At 42.5% G+C, this 16,903-nt stretch overlaps 2 protein-coding genes across 2 annotated transcripts; both read right to left on the bottom strand.

Moving 5' to 3' along the window:
• Positions 1 to 1,233: 1,233 nt before the first annotated feature.
• On the bottom strand, positions 1,234 to 2,608 carry LOC142962636 (gap junction alpha-3 protein-like). Its single transcript, XM_076103229.1, has one exon. The coding sequence runs from the start codon at positions 2,314 to 2,316 to the stop codon at positions 1,234 to 1,236; it is 1,083 nt and encodes a 360-aa protein (XP_075959344.1). The 5' UTR covers positions 2,317 to 2,608.
• A 1,243-nt stretch (positions 2,609 to 3,851) lies between these two features.
• Positions 3,852 to 15,277, bottom strand: LOC142963086 (uncharacterized). The gene is made up of 9 exons (XM_076103792.1): positions 14,632 to 15,277; positions 14,036 to 14,171; positions 12,477 to 13,608; positions 12,150 to 12,283; positions 11,834 to 11,997; positions 10,319 to 10,473; positions 9,925 to 10,010; positions 9,730 to 9,795; positions 3,852 to 6,963 (listed from the first exon to the last, which is right to left on the bottom strand). The coding sequence occupies exons 1-9, from the start codon at positions 14,749 to 14,751 to the stop codon at positions 6,122 to 6,124; spliced, it is 2,835 nt and encodes a 944-aa protein (XP_075959907.1). The 5' UTR covers positions 14,752 to 15,277; the 3' UTR covers positions 3,852 to 6,121.
• Between the last annotated feature and the right edge of the window lie 1,626 nt (positions 15,278 to 16,903).

Below are 16,903 nucleotides of genomic sequence, written 5' to 3'. Positions count from 1 at the left end.
GCGTTTTCCCGGCACACGTGTGTGTAAGATTAAGATGTGCGTGTGTGGGGATATGCAGACTTAACACGACATGTTTGTTCCCGCTCGAGCACGTCCGTGTTGAACAGGTTGACATGTTTGTGGGTGGATACCGATGACTCAAAGTAAACCCGGCCGATTCTAATTTCAGAGATTCAGTGTTTCAAAAATAAAAAAAAGATTCAGATGCAGAGCTACAATATATATGTTGTAGCTACTGAACCTAAATATTACCTATATCATTGTTTCTACTCCTGAGGTGATCTTGTTTTTGAGAAATATAAATAACAGTGGCAACATGAGTCCCAGTGAGATGATCCGCCATTTTCCTGATGAAGTTATTATAAACACACTGTTTACTTTGCAAATTTAAGACAGATTTATTTCAAGCAGTTTTACAAATACGGTTGTCACCAAGTGCTTGACAGAAAAACAAACGGCACAAACACAGATACAAACAAGGATGAACACAATGTGCTTAGAATTATGTACTTGCATGGCTGTCGCAATAAAAAGAGGCAGAACTCCGGAGAGCAGTGCAATGTGTTTTGAGACGCCTCCTGGAATTAGGTACACTAGATCCTAGTGTACCTAATTCCTAATGTGTTGTCAGGTATTGCACAACTTTCCACTTCAAGTCTAAGCAAGTGAACTATGCTCAAAACAGTTAAGGGAAGTTAAATTTAACTATCTGATTCCCTCAAATGAGGTCAAGCCAGAGCTGAAGAAGTTTCTGTCCTGGATTCTATTTCCAAAGTTCGGACAGCTTTATACGCAGAAGTGCAGGTTCATTCGCATTCATATAAAACCTGAGCAGACTGTATCTTTCTGTTGAATTTGTTTTTATTTTCTGTGACAATAGTGAATAGTAGAGACACTGACTGAGAAATATATGGTGTTGTCACAAAATGTGTACCGCATATCATTAATGCTACTGTCTAATGTGAAATCCAATTAAGCTTTTCAAAAGAACAGCCAGCTACGGGACACTTCTCAGTGGAGCAGAACCTCCTTCAAGACGTCTGAGCTCATTCGATATTTGATTAGACCCACAGTCTTACTGTAGACCTGCAGCTTCTCTGTTGAATGTCACTCCCCTCTGAGTTGGAATGAGTCAACCTTGTGCCATCTTAAAGAGGGGAGTCAGTTCTGCATGTATGTATATATGATCCCCTCACAGCATTTTAAGACACCCTCACAGAAACATAAACCCCCTTATATCTGCAGATCATCTATTCTAGTCTTGTTGTTGCTGTGTTTGGCACTGCGGCCGGGCCTGGCCTGCGTAGGTGAACCAGGGGCTGATCCCGCTCCTTTCTCTCCTTTTAGGTCACATTCCTCTGGCTTGCTGCTGCTCCTTTCCACCGCCAAGTTGTCCTTATTCTGTTTGTAGGCCGCCTTGGTGTGGTAGGGGTGGCAGGACGAGTCTGTGCCTTCAGACAGAGGGGAGAGGTTGTAGCTGGGTACAGGCGGGTATGCTGGCTGGACTTGGTGGAAGTAGTCTTCGTAACACGGCGCATATGGCACCGCAGCCTCTTTGGGCTCCTTGGGGAGACTCACAGGGGACCGATTACGTCGCCTGAAGGTGATGCCCTGGCGACACTTGGTGAAGCCCAGGTGGTAGATCTCTACAAGGTTGAGGAGCAGAGACACGCTAGCAACTCCCAGCATGAAGATGATGAAGATGGTTTTCTCCGTGGGACGTGATATGTAGCAGTTTACCACATTGGGGCAGGGCAGCCTGTCGCATGTGTACATGGGCTTCAGCTGAAAGCCGTACAGGAGATACTGAGCCACGATGAAACCCACCTCAAACAGGGTTTTAAAGACCACATTAAACACATATGTGCGCAAGAGCTCCCCCTGCAGGCGCACTCGACCCTTCTGGTCCCTCACCAGAGGCTTCTTGTGCTTAGCATCCACAACAAGGGCCTGCTTGTCTGAATGGTTTGCGAGTTCCCTCTGCTCGTCCCTCTCTTTGTGCTTCTCCTCCATCCGCACCAGGTGGACGATGTGTCCCAGGTAGATCAACGTAGGCGTGGACACGAAGATGATCTGCAGCACCCAAAAGCGGACGTGGGAGATGGGGAAAGTGATGTCGTAGCACACGTTCTCACAACCCGGCTGCTTGGTGTCGCAGGTGAAGCCCGAGAGCTCGTCGCTCCACACCTTCTCTGTGGCGGCACTCAGGATCAGGATGCGGAAGATGAACAGGACGGTGAGCCACACCTTCCCCACCACAGTGGAGTGCTCCTGGGCTTTTTCTAGCAGCTTTCCCAGCAGGTTCCAGTCCCCCATGGCTGTGTGAGCTCAGATCTGGGACTTGAGATACATAAAAAAAAAAAAAAGGCCAAAAATAGTTTCTCAGCTTGATTTGTGACTTGTGTAATAATACTTATCCAGTGGTTAAAGTAAGCTTCAGTGTTCCTGATGACTACAAATTCTCTAAAACGTCTCACCAAGTTCAGCAGAGCTCAGACTAAACGATTCTCTAAGGAGCCGAGCTGCTAACCGAGCGTACGACTGGGGGACTCTGCTGCTGAGCAGGTAGTATTTTTTTCCCACGACACAGACAGGATTATATTTACTTTAGGAGGGTATATATTTGGCAAGTGCGGACAGGGGGGAAGGCACCTTCCAGTCACGATTCTGTGGCTCCTGGCCTGCATGGCTCGGGCCACAGCAACATGATCCACACACAAGGTGAAATGAAACACCAGGCAGTGGTGGGGGAAGTGCGAACTAGAAACAATTGAGTCATATCGGTACCATCAGCTACTGTAACTCATCATTTTATATATATATATATACTTCTGATGGCTGTACTGTACACTAGCAGGGCAGCACATTCAGCACACATAGTATGCTACCGCGAAGGATAATGTATTCTGATTACTGGTGAAATGATGTTTAGGGAGCCACCACTAAGAAATCTAGCTTGTTTTAACTCCTGTAGACTGGGTTGCAATTTTAAACAAACGTACGCTTTCAATATCAAACCGCTCAGACTTTGTAATCCTCAATGACAAAAGATAATAATATGATGAACATCAGAAAATAATAAATAAATAATGCCGAAAGCACCTCAATCCACAAAGGTTTTACTTCACAGAGAAGTCACATTTACAGAATAAACCCACCTTGTCAGCTTATGCATCCCATGCAGTGAAGCCCTACGCGTCTTCGAGGGTCCATGAGGCCGCCTGCTTCGCCGACAGGCTTCAGTGCAAAGCTGATCTTTGGGCCCCCAGCAATGCCCTTGAATGGACAGGAAAAGTGGACTTCTGCCGGCCACAACCTCTGTTCCACACCGACAAACCCACCGACTCAGTCTTCCGTTTCCAAATACAGCGAAGGCAGGAATCAGGATCCAGGCCTCGGGGTCTCCCACTGACCACAACACACACACACACACACACGTAACCTGCTGGACCCACTCTGAACCATGTCCGGCCTGCCCTCCCTCAAACACCCCCCTCCCCTCTGTGGTTAAATTTGGCACAGGGTACAGTCTCTAATGTAAACTGTTAAAGCACCTCTACTCGCTTGTTACAGTGAGTGACAGGGCAGCTGGCCAATGACGGTGTCCGCTAAGTCTGTCTGGCCACAAGTGGTCTAAATATAGCACGAGGGTCTCTCCTATCATGGGGGGCATGATTTGGAGATGAGGAGCCATTTGCATCCTCAAGTTACAAGGAAGTGACAGGAGGGAAACAAGTTCTGTTTTAAGCTAAGTAACTTCAAATAATGTCAAATTATCAAGCACTTTATTTCAGTATATTACATAATATACACAGTTTTAACCCTAGTTATACATTATCTGGGTTGTTTACCTGCGTGTAAATTCATATATGAAGATTTAGGCATAAATATATCGACATCAGGGTTTTTGAATGCACTACAATGTGTATAACTGTATAATAGAGCAGTTGTATAAACAGATACCAGCGTATGGGACACACAGAGAGATACTGAATAATATTATACAGAGTAATACTGAGGAAAGAACGTGCGACGGTCTCTGTTAAACAGTAGATCAACCGCAAACATTTTTCATAAACAAAAAAAGATCACCTCAAACAGAAGCTACAATGAAGTAAGTAGGCAGTACTTACAATTGAATACAAAGATATACAAAGACACAAGTACAGTACTGAGATTCTGCATGGTTTACTGAAATAAACCGTTGCTCTGTCCACCATTCTGACTACTGTTGAGATAACATAACAGGTCAGTAGTAAAGATATGTTTGTGTAAAATGTGTGTTTTCAAATTAATTTTGTTTTTCATCCTTTGCGGAATATCCAATAACAGCTGTCCACATCTGGACAGTATTTTATATTGTAATATTTCCAGAGCAAATTTAGTTTTTGCCTCAGCTGCTGACTTGTAGGTAAATTGTAGTTGGTTTAAAGTCACATTGTATTCTTTGGGGATTTTTTTTAGTCATTGGAACTTGGTTTTAATTTTAGTCAAATTTTAGTTCATGTTTTAGTCGTGATTTTCTCAGACAGTTTCATAATACTGTAACGGATTTTGCTGAAGGATATTTCTCCTGGCTGCTGTGTTACAGACTCACCGTCTGTCACTATTGGTTATCTTTCACTGGTAATATTTATAACCTGACAAAACAGACTTCTTTATACATTACTGAGGTCTTCTGCTGAATTCAGAGTCCTGTTCCACTCAGCAGAGCTCCTATATCCCAGTTATAAAAGTGTTTACGCTGCATTGTTAGGGCAGAAGAGCTTTGTCATTATCTTACATATTATTTTATTTATGAATGTGTAGCAGATGTTGTCAGGGTGAGCTTTTGGCAAGCCGGAGAGTAAACAGCTTTTTTTGACCACAGAGAAAATTTGGACTGAAGAATCATATTTCTTTCATGCTGTGAATTTTGGAAATGATTACATCTTTCTTTTTTCAACATATTTAAACTTTTGGACTTTACAACTCTCTGGAGTTGTAAATGTTTGGATAACACGAGTCTGTGAAAACCCTGCAGTCAACACTCGTTATGATATAATGAACAGATTTCACCATCTTTTTTGTCGGCCAAATTCTTTGGGATGTACGTTGTCGTTATAATTTGGCCATGACATAAAAGGCCCTAAACGAATAATACAAAATGAACACTGTACAGCTGACTGCTTGTTACTGAAAACGAATGGCATTTACTCACATAACTGCCCTGTCCAGTTCCTTGCTTTGTGGAATTAAATATGGTACATATTAACATGTTTGATGTAAATAAAAGGTTTGCTTTGTATCCAGCATTTTAATCTCTACTGTAATCTTTGCACCTTTTAAAAAGGACCACACTGGTGTTTTTGCACATTTTGGCTTAATCATCAGAAATCATGCCGCTACTACTACTACGTATTTCAGTTTGAATGTTTTTCGTGCCTTCCGGACAGCAGCCCGTTTCCCTTTTTTGTGTCAAAGCTACATTATAGACGCGTGATAAAGCAACTGCAATGATGATTGAGGAAACTGAATGTGAAAAGTCTGGTGACGGTGAGAAAATGTCATCCAAGAATCAAGTTCTCTCCCCAAACAGACCACCTATTATGCCGAATACATTAAAAAATATCTTTTGCAAATCAACGTTTGCTTGATGAGCATGATTTACAAACATCACACAGTTGTATCTTGTAAATACAACTGTGTAGGATTATAACAAATCTATAGTTTGAACCGTATTATCAAGCAATAATGACACAACTTTGACAAAAAATGATGCTCACACAGGCATGGCTTCTTCAGCTAAAGATACTTTGCATCTCTGCAAGTTGCTTCTCACACTGTAATCAAATGAAAACCACTAAAATGAGCTTTGGCCGATTGTTGACACCAAAGTCAACATGGTCTAAAACATGCAACAACACCGGTGTGGTCCTTTACCTTACCGACAGGCTCCAAATAGTATAGACGAGTTCCAACAGCAACTAGCACTTGTGTCAGTAAAAGAAAAAACTAAGCGTCTGACTGAATGATATGTAAATAGATGGTGTAAATGTGTACAGAATATGTGACACTCATGCAGAGCAACATGGCCCATGGTCCAATTGCTGTTGATTAGTTGAAGAGGAGAGGCAGAGTTTCAGAAAGCTGAACACCTTTCCCCCTTCTCAGTTGGGCTCTTTTTGGTCACAGTGAGCTTAGACTTGAGAGAATGGTCTGCGATCAGCTGATTGATTTCATTTTGCCTATAAGTAGGCAATCTTTGACTTATCCAAGCTACTTTGGACTCTTCCTCGGGGCCGCCGAAGCACCGTTTACAGGCCCTGCCTATGAGGTACACCACCTCAGCCAGGTTGAGCAGCACACACACCCCGGACACCGCCAGCATGAACACGGTGAATATGGTCTTTTCTGTCGGTCTGGAGACAAAACAGTCCACTGTGTTGGGGCATGGGTACGAGTCACACTTTACCAAACGCACCATCTTAAAGCCAGGATAGATCAGGTAGAAAATGTACAGAAAAGCCAGCTCGAAGAGGATTCTGAAGATGATACTGATCATGTATGTCCACCACAGTGCTCCGGTGATCTGAAACTTCTGGTTCTTGATGTGCTCCAGGTCCTTGGGACTGCTGCGGCCCGTCCTCTTCAGGATCTTCTTGTCGATGTGGCGTCGGTGGGCCACATGCATGGCCACCAGCAGGGCGGGGGTGGAGACCAGGATGAGCTGGAGCGCCCACAGGCGGATGTGCGAGATGGGGAAGAACTGGTCGTAGCAGACGCTGTTGCAGCCGGGCTGCTGGGTGTTGCAGACGAAGCCGGACTTCTCATCTCCCCAAACGCTCTCGGCAGCGACCACCAGGACCAGGATACGGAAGATGAAGATGACGGAGAGCCAAACGCGCCCGATGCCGGTAGAGTGCCTGTTTACGCCGCTGATCACGGCATAAAAGCTCCCCCAGTTCATTTTCGCCTCCAGGTCTGCAAAAAATAAAGGTTACATGGATGAAGGCTAAGCTAGATCTATAGCTTAAGGTCCACTCTTAAAACCAATTAAAATGATATCAACATTTAAGTTAACTTTATCAGAATGTCTCTCAGGAAAAATAAAATGACCCATTTTCTTAAAAAAAACATGCACTTTTAAGCCCTTCGCATTTAGCAAAAGTATTATTTGTAGCAATGGATTATCAGTTTAAATAACTTAAGTTATTGTCGTCGTCCACAACAATTTAGTAATTTAGTAAAAAGTCTAACTGTTGTAACAGTAGTTCTTAGAGGTTTACCAGGCTCAGCCAGCCAGGCGAAGCAGCGCCGGGTCCAAAGATGACCATCTTGAAGTGCGGCCTGAGCATCAAGCTGGCAGAGTGAGGAGCAACAGAAGAGAATTGCCCAGTCGCAAGTTGGCCGTATAAGAGCAGGGGAGATGGCCTACCATCGCGCACCGTCACAAGACGCAACGTGACGAAGCCAATTACCAAACATTGGCCGCGCCACGTGATTCGCTCACCCTGTATTAATACCGTACTCCCAAACTGACCTACAGCCCAGTTGCAGACAGACTGACACACTGCCAGCACATTTCTCCAAGGAACAAGCAAGACATGCATCTCATTATGAGGTGAACTGAGAGACCTCCATTGTTTGGAAGAAAGGCTACAGAACTCACCAGAATAAACACTTAAAAAGCTGATTCATTCAAATATTACTACTATAAATGGTAATGATGATGCATTTGTCGAGTCGAGGCAATGGGGGCATGTCAGCCATCACACACAACAACATCTGAATGTTAGTATAAAACAGAATTGAATGAGAGAACATTTTACCTTCAGCTGTGGTGGTACACAAAAATGTGTACGAAGAAGAAATGAATTAAAATATTGTGTTGTTTTTTTTAGCGAGCCAGAAGGCTGGATTGAGAAGCATGCATTTGGCAAAATGCTAATCATTCCTCCGCCACTGGCCAGTGCCCTGCACCGTAGCGGTCATATGCTCTTATATAAACTATTTACATACAATGGCGGCCTTTATTGGGCTGCAACAAGACTCTTTAGAATTCAGATCAAACGCCTCGACTTCCGCCTACCCCGGGCAAAGGGAGGAATCTGTGTGGACACAAAAGGCCTCGGCCTGCCACATTAGTTATTGTGCTTGGCAAGGCGGGGAAGTGAAGGAAGCTTTTGCCCTGAGTCACTGTCATTCAGAGCACAGACACCAACAGGTTTGCAGATTCATCCAGAAAACACACATGCAAAATACCAATGTGGTAGAAAATGAGAGGCAGTCTAACAATTATTTATACACATGCTTTAACTGAACCAGTACTCTCATTTGATCAAGCTGATTTTTGTAACATAACCAATAATGTAAATGCTGCTATACTGTAAAATAAGCAATTATATATATATATATATAAATATGGTTGTGTACCAGGTGTTCTTGCAGATGTTTTTGCATGGTCACTCATTAACTTGGCTTAAACTACTTTTGAGCAATAATTAGTTTTGTTTCAAATTTCCTTCCATTGATTTGATATCCTTTTGTGGGCACAAATACAAATGTCTTTATAATAAATATCCAGTCATTAAAGCTTACTGCACAGTTATGACTTTGCCTGCTACTATAAATCACACGCGTGCTTATGAATGATCTACGGTACAGCATCTGAATTTTCATTTTGCTGTTATCAGCTGAGATTGCACATTTTGTTGTGGTCAGACGCCTCCCTATAACAGTAGAAACAATAATTTACAGTAGCAACAAAGTGAATGCAAGTGAACACAATGTGGTCATTTGTCATGCATCAGATGACCTACAGCAGTTCACTATGCCGGCCGTGAGCTTCACTGCAGTGGGAGGGTTTGGGTGTTCTGGTAATTCTTTGAATGAACTGAACCTCATTTATATTCCCTCTATGGAGAACACCTTCATCTACAATACAGAGCACACACACACACTTGTAGAGAAGAGTTTTATTATGAAAGTAGAGACAAATACGCACACTGTAAATACAAAACCATAGATCTGCCATTTTACAAGAGCTCAATACTAACTAAGGCAACATGGCTCTAATGATGATTGTTATCAAAGATAACAGACCTACTGCATGTGGCACACAGACAAATCAAGTATCACTTAATAGAGGGCAGCTAATTAAACTGGACTGGCACCGTCTAGCGGCAGGAAAAAGAGGATTTGAGACACTTCCTTGTTTTTAGGAAATGCTGGAGTATATGAATGTATTGAGTACAAAGGGAAACGTTCATGTCCCCACACATGCATACATGCATTTAAAAAAAATTATAAAAAATAAACACATTTTTAACAATGCTTCAAGGACGAACTGAGTTTTACCAACTTTTTTGTGTAAACAGTGTCACATTAGCTTTACTCACAATCACTACACAGAGCTTTGACTTTATCAATTGCAATGTAAGACGTAAAAATACACAAGAAAGCTGATCCAATCAAAGCCTTCAGTCTTAATTCAATGTTTATATTACAGTACATTTAAATATCCTTGATTTATCCTTGTACTGCGAGGTGAAAATCACAGCAGCTTGTCACCGTGTAACCTGACAGACCACCGTATGTTTGTCTCTGATCTAAGGATCATTACATGTCTGTTTGGATTTGTGTTTCATGGCAGCTCTGCCATTTGCATTTACGTTTGACATGACATGGCCAAACAAAGCAACATAAACAAAACCAGGAACATTCCCTACTCTCTGAATTACTTCTTACTTTGAGTATAGCACGAGATGAGGTACTTCTCCCACTCCTGTTTCTTCTTGTTAAGTTGAATTGTGCCTAAAGAAAAGCAAAACACAAGATTTGCAGTGAAAACGAGTGCTGTTCTGGTCATACAGAGGAGACACTGCCACCTACTGTAGATGCACAAGTTGAGGTAAACAATCTCCAAACTGTAAGTCAACTTACTTCTTTTCACGAGGCCAACATTCTTCAGCTTGCTATGTTTTGCATGTCCGTTCTGGGCCAGTCTCAAAGACAGTGATGCACCCCTCCTGAAATTTACATAATACCATTGTACAGTATTGTCCTCATGACCGTACAGTACGTACACATAAGGCCAACACAAGCATTTTTCAGTCCCTGTTCTACTTCTTAATGCAACAAAACATTGCATTTGTACAACGTTAGCAGGTAAAATACAACTAAGATAGATATAAACTTTATTCATCGCCAGGGGGAAATTAGTTTGTAGCAGCAGCAATTTACAGAGTAAAATAAAATATTACGTAAGGTTACTATTACTTGCTGTTAATTCTAAATGTATAATTCACAATTAACCGATTGCTTCCTAATTAATTACCTCATTGCTCCGAGCTTTCCTTTTTCCAGGAACAGCTCGACTGTAACTTCGGGCCCCTGTGGGTACAGTCTGGCATAGAGCGTTCTGTTGTGCACCATTGCTTTGAACCAGCCCACTGCCTCCTCGGACCACTCACTCCCATTCACAGGCGTCACCTAGGGGGAAGGAAACAAGCAATAAATACCGTGAGCTTATTTCCTTTGCCCAATAGATAAGGCTGTGACTAATCATGTGGACAAACGCCACAAACTGAGTGTACACTCTCACAGCAGAGCACAGGATTTGAAACATTTTCACGTATGCAACTCTGAGAGGGATAATCTGCAATAACGTAATAATGTTACGTTATTATTCATATTAAGATTATTTTGATGCTTTAGCATAGCTGTTTTTTCGGAAACTTTCATGCCAATAAAGCCACATTTGATTGAAAATTTGCACGCCAGTCCGAGTGACGGAATACATTGAACTGCGTGATGTAATTAGGACACCGAAAAAAGGCCACTGTGTTCCATTAGAGTTACAGAAAAGAAAGATTACAGATACATTCAGTAAAAATGGGGACTTTTAGCACTATTAGGACTATTTCACATAGTGGAATTTCACTAATATTGTATATTTAAAGTAGAAAAGACTAAACAATGCAAGTTATCACATGTCGAGAGGCGAGTAAAAAGACGGTTCGTAGGCAATGAGCGAATCGCTTTTAAATTTCTGGTCCAGCAAACGTAACACAGGACCAACGGGGACATTTGCATGCAAGTTAATTTAATGTAACTTAAACGGATAATGCGGCTGCTCCAAGTAACATGAGGAAACACTAATGTGCCAAATTTCATTTCCACAGCTAGAAGGCATAACTTGCACTGTGATGAAAAGTAACAGAAAGTTAAATCACTTTAATATTGTGATAGTTGGATTAGGTAGCCGTCTTTTAACATTAGTAATAGTATCAGAAGTAGAGCTGCAGGATAAATCATTGCAGCGTCCACACTGCAACGTGTGCATGCGCAATAGTCACATCCTGAGACGTGCTCAGCCCTAAATCCAGTGTGTCCCAGTAATACACCTAAAGTCTAGGCAGGACCGCCAGTTTCATAAGGAACCGTATATATTGTTACACTTCTCAACCGGTGGTGTCGGCATCTGCTCGGAGGATTCAACTCAGCGGGTCAGAGACAGATTCTCTCCCCAGCTTGGGCATTTCCCTGCTGTTGGTTGGCTCGCGGGTGTGTCATCACCAGTCATATCTATACACCCAATGTGTATAAGAATAAATTATTTACTAGCGCACACAATTGGTTAAAAGAGCACAATGTTTTTTTTAATAGATCTAACCTCTTCATTTGCTCTCAAAGTGAACCACACTGATGCATTTACTTTGAAAGGTTGCAATGTCCGCTTCTTTTCCAATATCACGGCGCTGTAAACGGAAAACATTTCTAATTCAACCCTCCCAACGCTGGTGGTACTCTCGCTAGGTGTGCCAAACAGTATCAGGAGGAAACCGCTCACATTTGCCAGCGAGACCTCGACAGCCTGCAGTGGTAGGACGGCCATTTCTGGAGTCAGCTCTTTGATGTTCAACAGTGACAGGCAGGCTGTGTCCCCGTAGTCCAGCTTCTTCACCTCCACCTTGATGGAAGTCCCACTCCCAGCACCGTCAGCTGCATTATTATCTGACATCCAAAAGAGACAAGAGAGCATAAAAAAAAATAAAAAAAGAATCCAGGAAGGAATTCCCAAGTGGCTGCAGGCGAGCAAAGTGACACTGCTACCACCTAGAGGTACGCATCTGCAAAACCATTCCAATACACAAAACGGGACGCACCTCCGCTTACTCCGCATATCTTCGTCACCTGAGCCCTGCACCATTGTTCTTGCTTAGGGAACCAACCCATTACTTTAGTTCCGATGTCTGGAATGCAGCTCTGCTCGGCATATGAACTACTGGCTTTCCAGCTGCTGCAAATGAGAAAGAAATAATGACAACCAGAAACATGTGGATTATTAAAAAATAATAATAAATATCTACAAAGAAAGCAGTAATGAACAAAAAAAAAGGGAGAAGTGGCTCTCTCTACGTTCTGTTAATGTGATCAGGGAATCAGTGAGGGTTAAAAAAAGCTGAGATTAGAATCCATGCTGAAGGACTTACTCTGCGAATAGGGCCTGCAGCGTCACGGTGGAGCCCCCGTGTTGTACGTGAAAGTTACCTGGGCTGACAATATGAGACACCACAACTTCAGCCTCTTCAAACCTCCGGATCTGGAACTCAGGAATGGTAATGCAGTTAATCGCTGGTTCAGGTTCTGTGCATTGCAGAGGTCGGGTTTTCCACTGGATGTTTAGACAGGAGTCCTCTTGAGCCGTTTTATTTGGGCCGTCTTTATTATCCATGGAGTGAGCTTTAGACTCTCCATGTCCCACCTCTGTTAAGATGTCTCCAATATCCCACAATTCAGTCTTTGTTGCGATCACACAAGTGTAGGTCAGAGAGCCACTCGATTCCACTCTCTTTACTCTGAAGACTGGGGCTTGGTTTTCAAAGTCTGCACATAATGTTTTCGGCGCTAGTGCATCGATCAGATCGTCGGCCACAACGTGTCTGAATTGGTAGCTTTGTGTTTTGATGGTAGGCTCCTGTGGCAAATTTGACGTGCACATACTCTTACTCCACTCCATGACAGTGACCTCTAGTGCACCCATGTTTTTAGCTTTAGCTTTGAGGAAGTGAAGCAGCTGAGAGGATGTTTGTTTTTGGTGTTGCACCTGGACATCTTCCTCACATCCCCAGCTCATTAGCGGGGGTATTTTCATTGGTTTAGGGTTACAGATCTCTGGGAGTATAGCTTGTATGGGAGGCAGTAGTAGGGTTGGCCTCTCTGGGTTATTCTCGGGTCTCTCAATTATCGCAGGTGGAAGAATCGCAGCATCTGATGGGCGTTTCTCCTCTGAAATAACAGAGTGTTCTTTTTCTTCAGCCTGCGAGCGAGGGGATGAGCTCAAAGTCGCAGCGGCGCTGTTGTAGCGGGACGAGAGGCCGCATAACACGTCGTCCTGCTGGACCGCTGCAGGCTGGGAGATGAGGAAATATTTAAACTGCTGGTGGGACAGCGCGGCTCCAAGCACCTGGACTGCTTTGGCTATGGAGCTCGCCATGAGCGAGTTCCGCAACACAGGCCCAAACTTGAGAACATCGGTCATTAGGGTCTTTTTGCCTCCGAGTGGCTGGAGCTGATTTGCTCTCGCTCCATTTCTGACAGAAGGCTGGACACAAACGTGTGGCTCTGCAGAGATGGGAAAAGCAGAAAAGAGAGTTAAATCAAACTGTATTATTTGTCAAAAGGTGGGTTGGCCTTCTCGTTCCATTAGAGGAGATCAGCATTTGCTTTTATGTATTCATGAAAGGCCTCTCCAGAAATTAAAACTTATATCCGACGTCACTTATTGGCTGGAGAGCTGGAACACATAACACCTGCTTACGGGACTTTTAGATTCTTTGCAACATGCATTTGGAATTAATTGTACTTTGAAGCTTGATACTCAATTCAGAAATCTAGTCAAATCCTGGTTGATTTTAGCTATGGCTGTTTTTAACTTATCTAAATTGGGTTATATTATTTTTCATTAAATTATTTTATTGTAATTGTGATTAATGGTGAATACAGGATGTCACAGTTGCAGCTTAAATTGTTTTATTAATTCTTGACTTACCAACTGCGAGGTCTTTTAATAAACCGTTGAGCTTCTCAATGGTTTGATATTTCTCATCCAAAGACTGAACCAGACCACTGAAGACAGTAACAGTGGGAACAGTTGAATTCAAGAAACCTTGAACGTCTTCATAGGCCTGAGGGAAAAGGGAAACAAGTGATTTTGTAAGCAAAAAAATACACATGTTCAATTTTAATTTAAACATAATTAGTTAATAAACACATTTCTGGTAATCAATTGACAATTTAATAACCAAAAAACCTGGGCTCTGAGAAACGGTGACAACTCATTAACGGCCTTAATTCCTGACATGTTACACTAACATACATTAAGCTAACACTCATCAATTAGTTGGAAAAGTATTCAACAATACTGAAAATAGACTTTGGTTGTAGCTCTGGCAACACTTTCGTGCAATTTTCATCAGTGCTTTGTTTTCATTACAATGTTGCAATATCAGTCAACGAAGTACATTTATGGGTAACGTTAACGTCAGCAGGGTTTGACCATGTGGCTCGTGCACGAGCTAGCTGCTTCAATGAATCTACAGGTGCTGATAACCTGAAGATGTGGAACTGGTGCTAACATTAACTTACCTTGTTGGTGAGGTTAACAAGTTCTTGTTCGAGTGTATTCCGGGCAATCTCCAGCATGAAGAGTTTGAAAGTTAACTGCACTTTCTGGGTGATTATGAAGGGCTGCTGCTGAGGAGTCATGGTCGTCTGGGACGGACTGGAGCCGCCGGGCTGCACGTCTGGTGGCTAACGCTAGCTAGCTAGCTAGCTAATTGTGTAGCTAGTGTTAGCTAGGCTCAAAATGTCAATGACGTTGTTAGCTATTACCAGTTTTCACAGCGTTAGGTTTCAAACACTGGGGGTTCATGTTCTTCTCGTCCTCGATGGTTTCTAATTCCAGCCGCGGTTGTGGGTGAAACGTGTCCCGCTCCTTCTTCAGCCTCCGACAGACATACACGAGCCAGCACCCGCCATGTTGGAAACGTTGAAGAGGGCTGCTGCCAGACCGGTGTACCAAGAATCATACAAAGTGTAATGTAATGCAACATAATGCAAAAACAATATCGTATCTAAAAAAAATCCTCCAGTTTAATAAAAATGTTAAATGTAGCACTTAAGGATAGCTGGCGCTCTGAGTTTATCTTTATCTGGTAAAGCCAATGATTAGATGTCTCGGGGTCCAAACGATCTCAACCTATTCTCAAACTTTAAATTTTATTTTATTCAAAAACAGTGGGGGATCCTAAAGTTAAGCCAATGTGAATTTGTAACATCTGTCAAGGGACTACAGATGAAAAATAGCCTCTTGGCTAACTCACATTTACAGGAATGTTTCAATAATGTGCACTGTCCCTAAATAAACCAATCAAATAAAAACAAGTATATGGCCAACATTAGTTCAGCATATCTGATGAAGGTGATGTAACATATCGTTACTTGCATGATTTGTGCCATTTTTTGGGGTTGTAACCTAAAGTACCCACATGGTTGAATGCGTACAGATGAAATGTTATGTCATGGGTCGCATTTAAGACTGCTTAGCCCGATACAATGATCGATTCTTGGAGGCATCTTTTGCAGGGACCTCTGTGGACATGTATGAATTACTTAACAGGCCTTACAAGCACAGGGGCCCATGGGCACGAGGGATTACAAATCAAGTTTTAGAGTTCCTGGGAATCCGCATCACAGACAACATGACATGGTCATCACACATCTCCATCCTGGTGAAAAAAACAACAACACAACTGTATTTTTAAGGAAACTTAAGAAAGAAAAATGTCCCTCTCAAGTTCTTGTTAACTTGTACAGAGGAGCCATATCAAGCATTTTGATTGGGAACATTACAAAGTGGTATGGGATATTGCATGGCCCAGGACAGGAGGGCTCTACAGCGATAGATAAAACCTCCCAGAACATCTTTGCTACCCATACTGAGAATCAGTGATATTGGTGAGAAGAGTTGCCTGCAAAGAGCTCAAAGGATATTAAAAGACAAAACCCACCACAGCCACAGCCTGTTCACCCTGCTGCCATCTGGCAAGAGAAACAGAAGTATCAGCTGCTTTATAACCAGACTACAGAGCGACTTCCTGTGAGACTCATCAACTTATCCACCTCACTGCACCATAACAAATTGTTTTGCTTTTTTTGTTTTACTTATGTAGCATAAAGGGACTTCAACTCCATTTTGTTGTGCAACCCTGTGTTGTAGAATGACAATAGATTTACCTTGAACCTTGAGGTGTGTACTGATGCATTCAAAGAAGTTGCATGTGCATTGTAAATAATATTGTTATGAGGATTACTGCATCATGGACCGTGCCCACATTGGCAGAGGAGCACAATGCATTTGTTAAGAAAACTGCAATTCCAGGTCAGCAGATTTATGAATAGCACAAACAAGAAAAGGAGAGCAGAACAAACAGCTAGATGCTTAGATAGTAACTTTATCAAGGGATGGGTTTACAGAAGAACTGATACAGCAACGGATTTCACTCTGATTTTAACAAGATATGTGAAACATTAATGGCAATGCCAGTGGCTTATGCTACATTTGATGTAAGATAAAAATGATCCTTATTAAGAGACACTTCCAAAGTCTCAGGCTTATAACTGGGCAATGATGACAATCCTTTACTTGTAATGATGGGCTTTACTGGAAATACAGTTTGAGTGAGAGTGTGACAGCGATAGTTTTTAATACTTGCTCTATGTGCTAACAAACAAGCTGCTGCTAATGTCTACATGCCAGCTACCATTAACCACCAAGTAGAAGAATGAATGTAATTTGCTACTTGCATTCCTATGGTTTTACACCTAATACTAACCACACAGTGTTCTTTTCCTCCAG

This window comes from Anarhichas minor, unplaced genomic scaffold (genome assembly GCF_050575085.1).
Source record: "Anarhichas minor isolate MPS153535 unplaced genomic scaffold, ASM5057508v1 ptg000028l, whole genome shotgun sequence".
NCBI lineage: Eukaryota > Metazoa > Chordata > Actinopteri > Perciformes > Anarhichadidae > Anarhichas > Anarhichas minor.
The sequence above is the reverse complement of the archived record's forward strand: the minus strand, read 5'-3'. Positions and strand labels throughout refer to the sequence as shown.

Excerpts from the sequence above, each read along its gene's own strand:
- LOC142962636 (XM_076103229.1), bottom strand. The coding sequence starts at position 2,316 with ATGGGGGACTGGAACCTGCTGGGAAAGCTGCTAGAAAAAGCCCAGGAG.
- LOC142963086 (XM_076103792.1), bottom strand. The coding sequence starts at position 14,751 with ATGACTCCTCAGCAGCAGCCCTTCATAATCACCCAGAAAGTGCAGTTA. Across the intron at positions 10,011-10,318 it reads GGAAAGCTCGGAGCAATGAG|GAGGGGTGCATCACTGTCTT; the intron begins GTAATTAATTAG and ends TGTAAATTTCAG. Across the intron at positions 9,796-9,924 it reads TGTTGGCCTCGTGAAAAGAA|GCACAATTCAACTTAACAAG; the intron begins GTAAGTTGACTT and ends GCTTTTCTTTAG.